The following is a 15,501-nucleotide window of genomic DNA, read 5'->3' as shown; positions in this document are numbered from 1 at the left end:
CTGAGAGGCCTATCGGAGCCGAGAACACCGGGGAGGATGTGAAGATGGCCACGGCTGTAATTGTTGCACAGGGTTTTGTAGGATTTCTCTCTGCAGGACTTTACTTAGCACTGGGGCCGGCACTGATGGCCAGGGGAGAGCCCCCACTCCCTGCAGCACAGCGCCCCCAAGCAGTGCACTGGGGTATCAGGGCCAGCAGTGACGGCCAGGGGAGACTGCCCCTCCACTGAGCCCCTTCCCCTGCAGCATAGCACCCCCTAGTGCAGCAGTGGAGTATTGGGGCCTAATGGGTTAGAACAGGTGGGCTGGGATCCAGGACTCCTGGGTTCTATCCCTGGCTCAGGGAGCGGAGTGGAGTTTAGTGGTTAGAGTAGGGGGGCTGGGAGCCAGGACTCCTGGGTTCTATCCCTGGCTCTGGGAGGGGACTGGGGTCTTGTGACTAGAGCGAGTGGGAGGCTGGGAGCCAGGACTCCTGGGTTCTATTTTGAAGGCTGGGCATTGCTCCCCGCTTTTCCTCTCAGCAGCTAGTTCCCAGCCTCCCAGGGTACCTTTGGACCCGGGCACTTGCCAATCCTGGCTGGGATCAGGGAAGGGCAGCGTGGGTGGGTGTGACCCAGCAATCTGGGCACAAGGAGTGCCTGGGGTGGGGGTGGCAGGGAGCTGGACAGGGATCTATTGGGGGCAGGGAGGGCATATGGGGGGGGCGCACCGTGCCTGAACTGGACAGGAAAGAAAAGGCTGGATGAGGAGCAGGGAGGCTCTGGCTGCCCTGGGGCAACACCATGCCCGGCCGCTTGGGCTCCTTTCCTACCTTTGTCTACTCTTGCCCCAGTAAAGACTGTGGTACGGATGGACCAATCTAGGTGCCGAGGGGGTACCTTGGGTTACCCGAGGATGGGGAATAAACTGGAGGGGATGGTCCTGCCCCCCGCTCCCTAAGGGATAATAGACTGTTGAGGCGCCGTGCAGTAGGGACCAGGGTGGGGAGCTCACTGGGGGGCCCTACATCTAGGCGGGCTAGCAGAGAGGTAACATGACTTGCCCAAAACACTGGCGGAGAATAGAACCCAGGAGTCCTGGCTCCCAGCCCCACCACCACCACCTCCAAAACCACTGGACCCCACTCCCCTCCCAGACCCGGGGACGGAGTCCTGACTCCCAGCCCCCACTCTAACCACTGGCCCCCACTCCCCTCCCAGAGCCGGGGAGAGAGCCCAGGAGTCCTGGCTCCCCGCCTCTACTGCGCAGTTTTGTGACAGCATCCAAAGGGTTAACAGGAGCCCAGCCTCAGCCGGGAGGGGGCGGGGCGAGGAACCTTGGCTACAAAGGTCCCCACGGGCGAGCTCAGCTGCGCCCTGTCCCCTCCCCTCCCGGAGGGCTTCCAGCCGGAGGCTATGGCAGGTAAGACCGGGCGGGAGCCAGGACGCCTGGGTTCTCTCCCCGGCTCTGGGAGGGGAGTGGGGGCTAGTGGTTAGAGTGGGGGGGGAGGGGGCTGGGACTCCTGGGTTCTCTCCCCGGCTCTGGGAGGGGAGTTAGGGCTAGTGGTTAGAGCAGGGGGCCTGGGAGCCAGGATGCCTGGGTCCCGTTCCCCTGCTCTGGGAGGGGAGTGGGGCCTAGTGTCTCTGGGGACGGGGGCTGCCCCTGCCCCGAGTTGCCCACTGCTGACGAGAGCCTTAGTCCTGACCCGTGTCAGAGTAGCAGCCGTGTTCGTCTGTATTTGCAAAAAGAAAAGGAGGACTTTGTGGCACCTTAGAGACTAAATTGGTTAGTCTCTAAGGTGGCACAAGTCCTCCTTTTCTTCTAGTCCTGACCTGCAGTCCCACTGTGGGCAGGGAATTTCTCTCCCACTCGGAGCAGGGGCCCATCTCCCCGGTATCCCGGCTGTGCCCAGGCCCAACCCTCTGCTATGAGAGAGTCCCCTGGGTGGCCAGTGAAGGGTAAAGTCCTCCCATCTGGTGCCCTTTGAGCCCCCCAACAGCTGTTTCTCCTTCCAGCTGTTGCCGGGGGGCGGCTGGATCCCGGCTCGCAGCTGACCCTCAATGGGGCTGTGCTGGAGCTGCTGTTGAGCCACCCGGGGGGCACCCCCCTGCGGGATTTGGGGAGGCTCTTCCACCAGCACCATGGCCGGCGCCTGGATCTGCCCCGGCACGGCTACCGCTCGCTGCCCCAGCTGCTGGGTGACCTGAAGGAGCTGGTGGTCCTGGACGAGGAGGGCAAGGAACCGTGGGTCAGGTGCCGGCACGCAGCCTGCGACCTGCTGCCGGAGACCAAGCCCCCCAAGAGACGCCGCCATCACCCCCGGATCCACAAGGAGGCGCCACCCGAACGGCAGCACCCAGGGGCTCCTAAAGCAGGTGTGGTCATGGGTTGTGGGCGGGCTGCCCCCTACTGGGGGGAGTGGGAACTGCATGTGGTGGCTGTGTCACCTTGCCCTTCCCTTTGTTGGGGTAGCATTACAGGTGCTGTCTACACTACTAGGTGCATCAGTGATTTTCAGGGTAGATCTGTGTCAGGACTCCTGGGTCCTCTCCCTGGCTCAGGGAGGGGAGTGGGGGTCTAGTGATGAGAACAAGGCTCTGGTCCCAGTTCTGCCATCTACCTTGGGCAAATTCTCTCCCTCTCCCCCTCGAAAATGGCAGAATAACTTTTGCCTGCAGATTGCAAAGCTTAACCGCAGCTCTGGCTTTGATGCCCTCTGGCTGGAGGGCACAGTTCAGCCCTGAGAATGCCGCTGTCTCTGGGGTGGAGCGTGTCAACTTGCTGTAACAAGGCAAACCGTCTGGTCCTGCCTCTGCTTTGGGGCAGGTGAAATCAATGATGGGGTGCCTGGGGGTACCCTGAATCACCGACGGGCATCATTTAAACAGGCCTGGTACAGAGCTGTCTGCAAAGGGGACGCAGGAAACCCCCCTCACTGGGAATCTCTGCCTTGAATGCGGGCGCCAGGTCCCAGGGAGCGACACTGTGCCTGGGGAATCGAGGCTGGTGGGAAATTGAACACTGCCCCCACCCAAGTTGGGAGTGAACTTGGACCCCTCTCCCACCCCCGCCCCCGATTCTTTGCGCAAGTCTTGAGTGATGAAGCTGAAAGACCCAGGCCTGTGCTATGGGGCCCAAGCGCCCCTAGAGGGAGCCTCGGCTCGGTGCAAAATCTGCCCTGGCTTACAACAGCTCCCATGCGAAGCGGGTGCATTGCAAAGGGGTCCGGCTCAGTGTGACTGGCGCCCCCTAGAGGGGCTCGTGCATCCTAACGGGGGTGGCAGCATCTCACCGGGCATCTCTCTCCTCTCCCTCCAGCTCCCAGGCCTTGGAACTCCTGCCACCACCTGGCTGCACCCCCGGACCATCCGCCGGCCGGATCTGCCCCCGGCCACCAAGCCAGCACCTGGCTGCCCCGAGCTGTCTCGCTGAGCCGCTTCCCCAGCTCCCGCCTTCCTGTGGCCGCCCCCCGGCAGCCGCCCCTGCTAATCTTCACCAACCAGTCACGGGGTCTGGCAGCGTACCAGGGGGCAGCCCTGAATAGCCCCGCGCAGGCCCCCAGCCGGCTGCCCCGCCCCACCCGCCCAGCCAGCCCCCAGCTGGACCCTCTCATGGCCGAGCGGGCTGAGCTGGAGCAGAATGTGGCATGGGTCCTGCGGGGCCACCCCGGGGGCATCTCCCTCTTCCGCTTCCGCCAGGCCTACGGCGCCGCCTACAGCCACCCCTTCCCCCTGGACAGCACGGCCTCGGCGAAGGAGCAGCTGGCGGCCATGCCGGGGGTTGTCAGGGTGGAGGGCTGGGGGGTGCAGACGATGCTCTTCCCGGTCTGCCCCCAGGAGCTCCCCAGCGAGGAGACTGGTACGTGCTGGGAGTCGGGCGGGGTGGGGGGAGAAGGACCATCCCAGGGATCGAACCTGGGGAGCGAGGGCCTCTGCAGCTTGAGCTATGAGTCCGGGGAGGAGTCCTCGCCTGTGGGTCAGGCTGGGCTTGAGCGGGATGGAGCTAAGCAGGGCCAAGGGGCCTGGGCTGCGGGGAGCGGGGGGCTCAGTAGGGGGCGCTAGGCTGAAAGGAGTGGGGCGGGGGGCTCAGCAGGGGGCACTGTGTGGCAGGGAGGAGGGCAGGGGGCGCCGTGTGGCAGGGAGTGGGGTGGGAGGGTCAGCAGAGGGTGCAGGGTTGGAAGGGACCTCAGGAGGTCATCTAGTCCAACCCCCTGCTCAAAGCACGACCAATCCCCAACTAAATCATCCTTGCCAGGGCTTTGTCAAGCCTGACCTTAAAAATTTCTAAGGAAGGAGATTTTTATCAATCAATATTCATGGTGGAAAAGGAGTTTCTATTTTCCTTATTCTGCATCTATCTATCTGTGGGCTTGGGCTTCTCATTTCCCCAAGATAATAAAGAGTGCCCACCTGAGTGCTAAGATACAGGTTGATGAATCCAGACCTTGTAGTACACACCTAGAGTGCAACATTGCACATGGCTGTGTCACACTTCCATTCAAAGTTACCTTATTTGTAGCCGAAGTAATTTGAGACTATCTATTTGTATAATTTGAAAATATAGTTTTCCTTCTTTTATTCTAAAATTTTATTTTAAAATTTGTCTTACGTCAACTTAAAATATCTAAAATAACTGGTTGACTATGCCTTTTTTATTGCTTAGCAAATTCTGGAGTTCTGTACAGCATCACAGACCCTTCTGCAGCTTCGCCCAAAGTCAGGGTGTGAACCCCGGCATCCTGCCCAACGGACGACCTTCCCCAGAGGAGCTGAAACCCAGCGCCAGGTGAGGGGTCCCTGTATAACCAGCACCCCACCCCAGATGGGGCTGCGTCCCTGCGTTGGACGAGGGGTCCCTTTATAACCAGCCCACGCACCCCACCCCATCTCGCCCAGGTGTTACACACATTCACAGCAGGGGCGCAGGTTTGTGGTTCTGTGTTTATTACAAAGCTGGAGATTAACAGGATGCAAAATAACATAGACAGCCTCGGCACATCCTCTCCCCCTCCCGGTGCTAAGCCCCCCACACTGACCCTACATGTGGGTCAGGACGGGGCAGGGGGCCAGCAGCTCGATGGGACAGGGCAGCAGTGGGGGGAGGGCAGCGTCTCCCCTGAAGCTTCTTCGAAGCAGAGTTCTCTGGGACTGGCGTTGCAGGGGGGGTGAGTCTGTCCCCCCCTGGGGCCAGGTGCCCCATGGCTGCAGGGGGCTCTCACTGCGGGGCCCCCCGGGGCATGTTGATCGCGGCTGGGCTGGGCAGACTCAGGGGCAGCTTTCCCCCTGTGAAAGTAGAATGAATTATATTGAAATTATAATTCATTAAAGAAATGCTACCTGAAGGGTTTGTTGAAATATAGTTGTCAGGAAGAGAAACATTAAGGAGTGTGAGACAATGGGTCCTCAAACTAATTAACTTAGAGCTCCTACTGAGCTAGGAGATTGGTAAATGTTAGTATGCAAATAAGATATGTATGTATATTTGTCAGTTTCTGCTTCCTTTTGTCCCTTATGTTAAATTGGCTTTGACTTAGCTGTATGAATAAGTTAGCCCCTCTCTGAGGCTCAAGGTCACACCTGGGTGCATTAGCAAAGCGTTTTGCTAATAAACAGAGTGGTCTGACAAATTATGTGAGTCCTGAATCTGACTTTGACACCCCGCTTGGCCTGCAGCACCTGGACGTCCAGCTCGGCGTAGGTGAGTCCCTGGACACCGGGGTCGGGCTCCTGGGGCAGGGAGGGGAGAGAGTCACTGGGGTGTGTGTGAGCGTGTGTGTGAATCTACCAACACCCCAACACACACACAGAGCACAGGGTACACACACACACATTCTCTCCTACCAGCCTGACCCCCACACCCAAGCCACTGAGTGTGCCAGGAAAGGTGTATTTGCGGGGGGGGGGGGGCTGTGAGGGGGCTGCTGGGGCCCATGGTTGGGGGTCAGGCCCCATGGGGGAACAGGGGACACTTACCAGGGTCTGTGGCTCTTTTCCCTCGTCGATAGAGGTGTCTGCGGAACAGAGACACTCGCTGAGCTGCACCCCCGGCTGGCCCAGAGCAGGACCCCACACCCAGCTCTGACCCCCCACATCCATCCCGGGGGGGTCAAAGACTGGCAGAGCCACCCCCTCCCCGCCCCACACCATGGGCCAGGGTCATTAGCCCCGAGTTACAGAGAGGAAAACTGAGTCACAAAGATGTCGAGGGGGTTACAGCGGGGGCTGGGGGCTGGGAGTCAGAAGGCCTGGGTTCTCGCCCTGGCTCAGGAGGAGAGTGGGGTCTAGACTAGTGGTTAGAGCAGGGGGCTGGGAGCCAGGAGTGGACGGGGAACTAGAGCGGGAAGGGAGGGTGGCCCCAGGGAGCTCCTCGCAGTCCAACACTCTCAGCTGACACCAGCTACCTCTGGGACCCCCTCCTTAGTCCCGCCCAGCAGCAGCTGTAAATCAGACTCTGCCCCATATGGGTGGAGCCCACACAAGCCCCGTCCCTCCCTGGGGCCCTGCCCCACCCTGGTACCCCCTTGGGTGTGTTACTCACAGACGGGGTCTTTCTGAGCCGATGCCTTTAATGCCCCCATAGGGCTGGTGCTAAAAGAGAAAATCCCCTTGTAAATGTCATATCCCCCCACCGCAGAGAGATTCCCCAACACACCCAGAGAGCCCCCCATCCTGCCTCACACTGAACCCAGTTCCCTAGAACCCAGGACTCCTGGTCACAGCCCAACACACACACCCACACCTCCCTGCTGTAACCACTGGACCCCACTCCCCTCCCAGATGAAGGAGAGAACCCAGGAGCCCTGTGACCCCGGCAGGTCGATTGGGAGGGGGAGGAGCCGGGTTCCTACCTGCTGGGTCTCGGTGCAGCTCCTTTTCCTGCAGAGGGACACAAACCAGAATCCCCCATCAGCAGATTGGGATCCTCCGGTCCCAGAGCCCGGCCACGCACCCCGCACAGGGCAGCAGGGGTGGGGGGCAGGACAACACTGTAGCATGCGCCAGGGGCGGGGCAGATTAACTTTGGGGGGCTTTTCCTGTCCCTAATCCTCCCTCCTTAGTGACTCGCTATAACAAACCTGATCCATAGGTCGGCTTCCCTGGCACCCCATGTACCAGGCATGGAGTCGGTGGCTCTTAATAAAGGGACCCCTCGCCCGGCGCTGAGATGCTGCCACCTCTGGGGTGGGGCAAGGGGACTGGTTATATGGGGACCCCTCAGTCTGTGCTGAGATGTAGCCCCTCTGGGGTGGGACAGGTGTGTGTGTGTACAGGGATAACCCATGCAATAGAACCCCCTGCTGAGCCCCCACCCCACTCCGTGGCTTTCCCGGCACTGTCCCCCATCCAAGCCGTAATGCCATCCCGCCCTGCTTAGCGGCAGGTTTAACCCTTTCCTCGCTGGGTGGGGGCACTTACTGGCTCGGGTTTTTCGGAAGCAGAGGAAGGCCACCAGGAGGAGGAGGAGGCCGGCGGCTGCCGCACTCGCCCCGGCGATGATGTGGCTGGTCAGAGACGGCGGTGCCAGAGGTCCCGATTCTCCTGGGAAACAGCAGCAGGCTGTGAGTGCTGGGAGGGGCTGGTCTGTTCCCCCCCCGGCCCCTCCCACCCCAGGCAGCACCCAAGGGGCTGGGACACCGCAGGGCACAGCCAGGAGAAAATTCTATGGGGAGGATGTTGGGGGCTCCCAGGGTATCAAGTGGGGTCAGATCAAGCAAGATTTGGGGGATTTGTAGTGCTAGGGGGCACTGGGCTGCAGTGGGCGGGGGGCTCAGTAGGGGGCGTTCACCCCATCGGTCAGAGCTGGCCCCATTGCCCCAGCACGGCACTGGGGGCGCTGTCTGATCCAGCCTGGCCGTCATTTCTAAGGCATTTCACCCCCTTCCTCATGGCCACACTGACTCAGGCCAACGGGCGCATCTAGCCTGGTATCCCGCCTCCCATGCTGGCTGTCCCTGGCAGCCTCACAGAGACCTCCAGGGCACCACCCCCATGTCCACTGATGGGCCCAGCTGCGCCCAGAGGGGGCCTCCAGCTGCCCTGTTAGCGGGGCGGGTTCGTGTCTGAGCAGGAGGCTTCACTCCCCTCCCAAATCCGTCTGCGGCGGGGGAGTCACTGCTCCTGAGAACAGCCTCCATCCCTCCCCCTGGGCAACCACTGGGGGAAGCTGCCCCATAATCTGTGACTCAAGAGATTCTCCCCTTGTCCCACACTGGACTCTGACTCCCTGCTGCACCCCTGGGCCGGGGTAGGGGGACAGAGTTCTCGGGTCTTGGGGCCGTAGTTTGGGGGGGGCAGAAAGTAGTAAATTGGTTGCGGGGCTGCAGTGGGGGGACGGAATGGGGCGGGACCACGGAGGGGGCAGAAAGGGGTGGGGCTGTGGGCAGGGCCGCAGGCCGAGGAGGCAGGACAGGAGCGGGAGGGCAGGTGAAAAGGTGGGGAGAGACTCCCCCTTGCTCTGGCCCACGGCCCCAGGAAACCTTAATCCAACTCTGCCCGTGACTCAGCATCGATCGTTACTGTCAGTCCCGGGGAGGGGGGTTTGTGGCTGGGGACGGAGCTGGCTGGGCAGCCCCTGGGCCCTGATTCCTCTGTGAGTCCCCAGTGCGGGGGCAGCCGGGGGAGCATCCCCTGGGAAAGGCCCTGGCTCTGCAGCTCCCCCTGGGGGCAGGGATCCCCCCTCCCTCAGCTGTGAACCTCCAGGAGCTGCTGCTCCCCCCTGCCTGGGGAACCCCCCAGTGACACTGTCCCCGCTCCCTGTCCACGGGGTTCCTAGGGCTCTGGGCAGAGCCTGACTCTGAGAATCCCATCTGGGTGCCGACTTTCTGAGGGTCCGGCTGGGAGCGGGGACGTGGAGCTGGGCCCCTCACCTGCTACCACCAGCTGCACGGGGTGGCTGGGCTGCGAGGAGACGAAGGGCTCTGACCGGGGCCGGTAGCTGCAGCCGTAGCTCCCTCCGTGCTGCCGGCCCACGGTGGGGATGTGGAACTCGGCCCCGTCCCCAGCAGGGTCCATGTGTCGCGGCGGGTTCAGGTCTCCAGCCTTGTGCAGGAAGAACCTCACGTCCCAGGGCTGCCCCTGACACCGGATGGTGACGTCTGCCCCTGGGGCGGTGACCCCAGTGGGGCTCAGAGAGATGGAGGGTCTGGGTAAGCTGGGATCTGCGCACAGGAGACAGGCTGTGAGAGCCAGACCCGGGCACCCACCCAGCCCCGGCCTCCAGCTGCAGAAGAGAAGAGCGACGGGGGGATTTGAGAGCAGCCTTCAACTCCCTGAAGGGGGCTCCAAAGAGGATGGAGCTGGGCTGTTCTCAGTGGGGGCAGATGACAGAACAAGGAGCGATGGTCTCAGGTTGCAGTGGGGGAGGTCTCCTTTGGATATTAGGAAACACTATTGTGACGGTGCCCCCATAAGGCTTTATGAAAATATACTTGTCAATGTATATATGACATGACTAGAATGTGTTTTATGCTACATATGCCACGTAATGTATCTCTGTCAATGTTATGACCTACTGAATCTATTCATCCTATTTGTATGCATGTGTCCTTATCGTATTCGAAGTTACGAGTATCGGCTGCGTACTTGTTTGATTCTGAGTAGCTTTCAGTGAAGCAGTTGATCAGCTTCCTGAGAAAGGACTGTTCTCAGTAAGTGCCCAATCAAGAAGCCCTTAAGCCAACAATGAACTTGGAGACGCCAGTCCACATCTGGGCTTTCCCAGGAATGTGGCGTGCCTGGTAAGGAACTCAGTCATGCGTGGACATGTGACTTGCCCAGGTGACTCCAAAACTCCATTTTGTAGCTGGACTTTGCATAGGAGAGAGGAGGGGGTCTCCACCCACAAGAGAAAGTGTATTTAAACCTCTGGAAGACCCCTCCATTTTTATCTTCAGCTGGCTAAAGAGAGAGCCTCTCCACCCCCAAAAATACCTGAAAGAATCTGGAACAAAGGACAGTAACTTCAGGGGATGTGAGTGATAGCTGGACCCAGACTAGAAGGAGATTTGTCTGTAAAAGGAAGCTTACTGGAACTGGAGAGGTTTTTATCTCTATTCAGTTTGATTAGACATAGACATGCGTGTTTTATTTTATTTTGCTTGGTAATTCACTTTGTTCTGTCTGTTATTACTTGGAACCACTTAAATCCTACTTTCTGTAGTTAGTAAAATCACTTTTTACTTATTAATTAACCCAGAGTATGTATTAATACCTGGGGAGCGGGGGGCAAACAGCTGTGCATATCTCTCGATCAGTGTTATAGAGGGCGAACAATTTATGAGTTTACCCTGTATAAGCTTTATACAGAGTAAAACCAACTTATTTGGGGTTTAGACCCGATTGGGAGTTGGGCATCTGAGTGTTAAAGACAGGAACACTTCTGTAAGCTGCTCTCAGTTAAGCTTGTAGCTTGTGGGATGTGGTTCAGACCTGGGTCTGTGTTTCTGGCCGGCAAGTGCGTCTGGCGCAGCCAGGCAGGATTCTGGAGTGCCAAGCTGGCAAGGAGGGCAGGGGCAGAAGTAGTCTTGGCACATCAGTTGGGAGCCCCAAGGGGGTTTCTGTGATCCAACCCGTAACAACTATTTCACTGGGAGGGTGGTGAGGCACTGGAATGGGCTCCCTAGGGAGGTGGTGGAATCTCCATCCTTAGAGGTTTTTAAGACCTGGCTTGACAAAGCCCTGGCTGGATGATTTAGTTGGCCTTGGTCCTGCTTTGAGCAGGGGGTTGGACAAGATGACCTCCTGAGGTCCCCTCCAAGCCTAATCTTCGATGATTCCCCGTCTGGCCCTGGCATGGGCAGATCCATGGCAGAGATTCTCTCCCAGATCCCAGAGTCCCCCTGACCCAGAAACCTGGCCCTGTGACCTGGGCTCCCAGTCCCACACACATGGAGCCGCGGCGGCCTTATTCTTGGGGTCCTCATATGCCGTATGTGGCCCCTGCCTCATTCACTGCATCCGCCGCCCCCCCTCTCCCCCCCCGAGCACAGGGCGACTCAGAGGCTGCTCTCTGGAGCCTGGCACTACAGGGCTTGAGCCCCACACAGGAAGGAAGTCAGCCCCTGGGAGGCAGCGAGGCGTCTTTATCCCCATTCTACAGGGGGAACCTGAGTCTCAGTCAGATTCACTTTCCTTCGTGAGCTCCCAGGGCAGGGACCGTCTCTTCACTCTGTGTTTATGCAGCGCCCGGCACAAAGGGGCCCTGACCATGGCGGGGGCCCTACATGCTCCCCCAACACAAGGGATCCAGCGCTACTGAGGCCAGTGTTTGCAGAGGTCTCCACTAACTGTGGGCATCTCTATTTGTGGGCGGTTGGTCTGAGATCCCCCAAGATTGAGGCCCCCCGACAAAGAAGGACACTTTCGAAAACCGCGATGTGCTCCCATCACACAGAGTCTGTGGCCGCACCAGGAGAACAGTGGGGAGGGGATCACGGGATTAAATAGCGACTCACGGTTCCTACACACAAGGGGCAGCGTTAAAGTCACCTCCCTGCCCCGAGTCCCCAGGGGCTGCTGCTCCCCCCTGGCTGGGGAACCCCCCAGTGACTCCGTCCCCGCTCCCCGGCTGGGCGTCCCCACTGCGGGGTCAGGGCTCAGGGCAGAGCCTGGCTCTGAGCATCCCACTAGCACCGAGCCCCCGTGAGGGTCAGACTGGGGGTGGGGCTGGGAACGGGGACGCCGAGCCGGGCCCCTCACCTGTCACCGCCAGATCCACGGGGTCGCTGGGGGACGACATGGCGAACGGCTCTGATCTGTTCTGATAGGAGCAGCTGTAGCTCCCCCGGTCCTCCCGGCTCACGTTGCTGATGGGAAACTCAGCCTCCAACCCCTTCGAAGCCACAGTTTGGAAACAGCGTCCATCTTTATTCAGCACGAACCGCATGCCCCGGTGCTGCCCCCGACACCAGACGGCCACGGCTCCCCCCAGGGAGACCCCCCAGCTGGGGCTCAGGGAGATGTTGGGTTTGGGGTAGCTGGGCTCTGCAGGGGGAAGCAGACAGGCCGTGAGACGCAGGCCCCGTCACCCAGTCCTGGGGCCCGTCCTCACCACGCGGCCTCCGTGGGGGGTCAGACCCGGTGGCCCTGGGGACGGGCTCCTGGATGCCTTTCCACAGGGGCCCAGAGTTTCCTCTGAGCCCTGGGCTAACAGCATGAGACATGGAGCAACCCCAGCCCCTGGGGGCCCAAAGCTCTGCTCCCAAGTGGGTGACACACCAGTCCAGTCTCTAGGGGTCCATTCACGACCTGGCTTCTGTGCTGGGAGGGGGCTGGGAGCCAGGACTCCTGGGTTCTGTCCCTGGCTCTGGGAGGGGCTTGGGGTCTAGGCTGGAGAGCAGGAGGATGTGGGCCAGGACTCCGGGTTCTGTCCCTGGCTCTGGGAGGGGAGTGGGGTCTAGTGGGGAGAGCAGGGAGGGTGGGGGCCAGGACTCCTGGGTTCTGTGCACATGTAACGGGACTGTTGTCCCCTTACTGACATTCACTCGGGGTGTTTTGGTTGCTAGCTCCCAGCACCAAGGGGAAGGGTCGATGGGAATCCAGGACCCTGAGACCGACAGTCCCCAGGAACAATGAGGAGAGGCCAACGCTCCAGGTGAGCCTGATTGCCAGGGCCAGCGGGCTAGTCACGAATCCAGGGGATCCCGTCCTCTGGGTGAGCTGGAATCGCCTGGGGCAGACAGAGGGGGGCTGAGCTAAGGAGAAAGCAGGGGCCCGAGCTGAGCTGGGAGCACCCAGAGCCGGGCCAGCCAGAGGGGCCAGAACAGCAGCCCGGGGAGGAGGTCCGTGCTGGGAGCAGAGTCAAAGCAGCAGCCCACAGAGCAGCTCTGTCCCCGGAGCTGCAGCCACCGGAGCCCAGAGAAGCTGGCTGTGACGTCCCCGGGCCACAGAGCGGGGTGACGGGTTTTCCTTTCACCTTCCCCATTTTTTTCCTTATTTTTAAAAATTGATTGTTGTGTAATAAATTGTCTGTAATGATCAGGGGGTCAGGGAAGCGTCCAGCGCAGAGAGAGCACCCGGGAGAGGGGACACCCTCGCCCCTTCCTGAAGTGACCACAACAAGGTTGGGGGTCGAGCCCCCTGGGAATCTGGGGCCCAGCCTTGCCGGGGTCATGAGGACTCTGCCACACGGGAGGGAGGAAGGGGAGCCCTCGAGGTCAGGCAGGCCGCTGGGTAAAGGGAGTGGGAGCGAAGACTCAGATCCTTTCGCCAGCCAATCCCACCGGGGTGGGTATAAGCCAGGAAAGTTCCCCACAATAGCGGGACCATTCCCCCGCTTACACGCAGCACCACCCCTGACTTGTAGGGGACTGTGAAAGTCTCTCCTATCCACTGAGGTTTATAACCTTCAGCTCCGCCCGTCACCCCCTAACTGATGTGTTACCTGGGAAAGGCCCCCCTGCTCTGCAGCTCCCGCTGGGGGCAGGAATCCCCCCACCCTCAGCCCTGAATGTCCAGTGGCTGCTTCTTCCCCCGGCTGGGGAACCCCCCAGTGACTCTGTCCCCTCTGCTGGGCTCAGGGCAGAGCCTGGCTCTGAGCGTCCCAACAGTGCAGAGACCCACCTTTCCCCAGGCCTTGGGATCGTGGGGTGGGCGGCTGTGAGTGCAGGGGAGGGAGGTGTTGGGGCGGGGGCTGATCTGGGGGGGGTCTTCCCCACGGCTGCACTGACCGTGAACGTTTCGGTTACCCCGAGGGGATCTAGAGCCCACAGATGGCCCCTATTAGCGTTTGTATGAGCTGAAATAAATCCACATTCCCCCCGCCCCCCGCAATCTTCCCAGCCCTGGGGGGGCAGGACACTGAACCAGTGGATGGTTCCCATCTGCTTTGTCAGACCCCGGGAGCCAAGGTCAGCTCCTCGTTACTCCCTGGTGGGGCGGGGCAGAGAAGAACTGGGACGGGTCTGAGTGCCCAGGGGGAGTCTGTGTTGAGTTTTGGGTAACGTTCAGGACTCAGATCCCCTCCCCCATCCTTGATGTTACTGTTCTCCCCCCAGACTGATACTCCCCTCCCCACACCCCGCTGTGACCGGCCAGCCAGCAGCATGGAGAGGAGACGGCTCGTTAGTGACCAGATCCCAGAGCAACTGGATCCCTCACCCTGCTCTCATTTCCACCCCACCCCACCCCACCCCGCCATGGGCACACGCCCTGGTCTCAGATCCCCCCTCCATGAGCACACGCCCTGGTCTCAGATCCCCCCTCCTTGGGCACATGCCCTGGTCTAAGATCCCCCCTCCATGAGCACACGCCCTGGTCTCAGATCCCCCCTCCTTGGGCACATGCCCTGGTCTAAGATCCCCCCTCCATGAGCACACGCCCTGGTCTCAGATCCCCCCTCCTTGGGCACATGCCCTGGTCTAAGATCCCCCCTCCTTGGGCACATGCCCTGGTCTCAGATCCCCCCTCCTTGGGCACACGCCCTGGTCTCAGATCCACCCCCCACATGGCCACACGCCCTGGCTGTCTCCGATACTTACCGAGGAAGAGGACACTGAGAGCAGACGCCATGATGGGACAGTGGGGGTGTGAGGATGTGACGCAGCAGGGAGGGGGGAGGGTTGACCTGGGAATGTGCCCGGGGGATGGGAGACCTGAGAGCCTGTAACCGAGCCAGGAGGGGGAGGGGGAGGTGACACCTCTGCCCAGGTATGTGGACAGAGGCTGCAGCAGGGAGCCTGCTGGGGGCGTTTAGTTTCAGTTTGGGGCTGGGTGGAGGAACGCAGGGAACCCCAGGGCTGGGGTCTGAGCTCCCTGCTCCCCCAGAAGGATGTGATTGAGGGGTCCTGGTTGTACCCACAAGCTCTGTTGTGGACTGTGTTCCTCTTGTCCAATAAACCTTCTGTTTTACTGGCTGGCTGAGAGTCTCAGTGAATCCCAGGAAGAGGGGTGCAGGGCCTGGACTCCCCCACACTCCGTGACAGGGGGGCCCCTCAGCGCTGCCACCAACACCCCAGTGCTGAGCTCCACTGAGCCTGAGGCCCGAGTGCGAGCGGAATGAGGAACTGCGCCGGGGGCTGCAGCCCCAGGAAGCCCGTGATGCGCTCGGCCCCTTTCTTCCCATCAGCTGGTTTCTCTGCAATCTCCAGCCCAAATCTACCAGGGTCAGAGCAAAGCCAGCTCCCTGCAACACCCGCCAAACCACATCCCCTCCTGCACCTGCCTGGTCCCACGCCACCCCCCATCACAACCCAGTCCCACATGGGAGCTGCCCAGTCCGGGGACCAGCTGGGAACAGGAGAATCTCAGGAGGTGTCAAGAGGTGTCCAGGCTGCCCTGAGCTTTTCCAACAGGCCCGTCTAGCCTCCCTGAAGCAGCAGCTCAGAGTAGAGGAGGGCTTCTACCCCCCTCCCACACACAGTGCCCCCCACAAAGAAACCCTCTCCCAAGGAGCGGGACAGAGATTCCTTCCTGACCCAGCTGGGCCCAGCCCCAGCCCTGGAGCATGAGGGTGGAGGGACCTGGCCAACCTCCTTCTCAGGTACCATCGCTGCACACGCCGTTCTTAGCTGAGTGATGTGGCACA

At 60.6% G+C, this 15,501-nt stretch overlaps 2 protein-coding genes across 2 annotated transcripts; one reads left to right on the top strand and one right to left on the bottom strand.

Annotated features, from left to right (window-relative positions):
* The first annotated feature begins 1,303 nt into the window (after positions 1 to 1,303).
* Positions 1,304 to 4,767, top strand: LOC311511745 (uncharacterized protein). The gene is made up of 4 exons (XM_084612593.1): positions 1,304 to 1,401; positions 1,995 to 2,354; positions 3,298 to 3,837; positions 4,642 to 4,767. Exons 1-4 carry the CDS (start codon positions 1,395 to 1,397, stop codon positions 4,704 to 4,706), a joined length of 972 nt encoding a protein of 323 aa, XP_084468719.1. The 5' UTR covers positions 1,304 to 1,394; the 3' UTR covers positions 4,707 to 4,767.
* A 138-nt stretch (positions 4,768 to 4,905) lies between these two features.
* On the bottom strand, positions 4,906 to 14,530 carry LOC311511749 (alpha-1B-glycoprotein-like). Its single transcript, XM_084612600.1, has 8 exons — positions 14,456 to 14,530; positions 11,676 to 11,960; positions 8,846 to 9,136; positions 7,395 to 7,517; positions 6,827 to 6,854; positions 6,517 to 6,566; positions 5,952 to 5,989; positions 4,906 to 5,261 (listed from the first exon to the last, which is right to left on the bottom strand). The coding sequence occupies exons 1-8, from the start codon at positions 14,484 to 14,486 to the stop codon at positions 5,244 to 5,246; spliced, it is 864 nt and encodes a 287-aa protein (XP_084468726.1). The 5' UTR covers positions 14,487 to 14,530; the 3' UTR covers positions 4,906 to 5,243.
* Positions 14,531 to 15,501: the final 971 nt, after the last annotated feature.

The sequence above is a fragment of the Lepidochelys olivacea genome (genome assembly GCF_965140295.1).
Source record: "Lepidochelys olivacea isolate rLepOli2 genome assembly, chromosome: 23".
In the NCBI taxonomy this organism is placed as follows: Eukaryota; Metazoa; Chordata; order Testudines; family Cheloniidae; genus Lepidochelys; species Lepidochelys olivacea.
Note: the sequence above shows the minus strand (reverse complement) of the source record. Positions and strands in the feature narration are given on the sequence as shown.

Excerpts from the sequence above, each read along its gene's own strand:
- LOC311511745 (XM_084612593.1), top strand. Across the intron at positions 2,355-3,297 it reads CCCAGGGGCTCCTAAAGCAG|CTCCCAGGCCTTGGAACTCC; the intron begins GTGTGGTCATGG and ends CTCTCCCTCCAG. Across the intron at positions 3,838-4,641 it reads GCTCCCCAGCGAGGAGACTG|CAAATTCTGGAGTTCTGTAC; the intron begins GTACGTGCTGGG and ends TTTATTGCTTAG.
- LOC311511749 (XM_084612600.1), bottom strand. The coding sequence starts at position 14,486 with ATGGCGTCTGCTCTCAGTGTCCTCTTCCTCG. Across the intron at positions 9,137-11,675 it reads CGTGGATCTGGCGGTGACAG|ATCCCAGCTTACCCAGACCC; the intron begins GTGAGGGGCCCG and ends TCCTGTGCGCAG. Across the intron at positions 6,567-6,826 it reads GCTGCACCGAGACCCAGCAG|CACCAGCCCTATGGGGGCAT; the intron begins GTAGGAACCCGG and ends TTTCTCTTTTAG.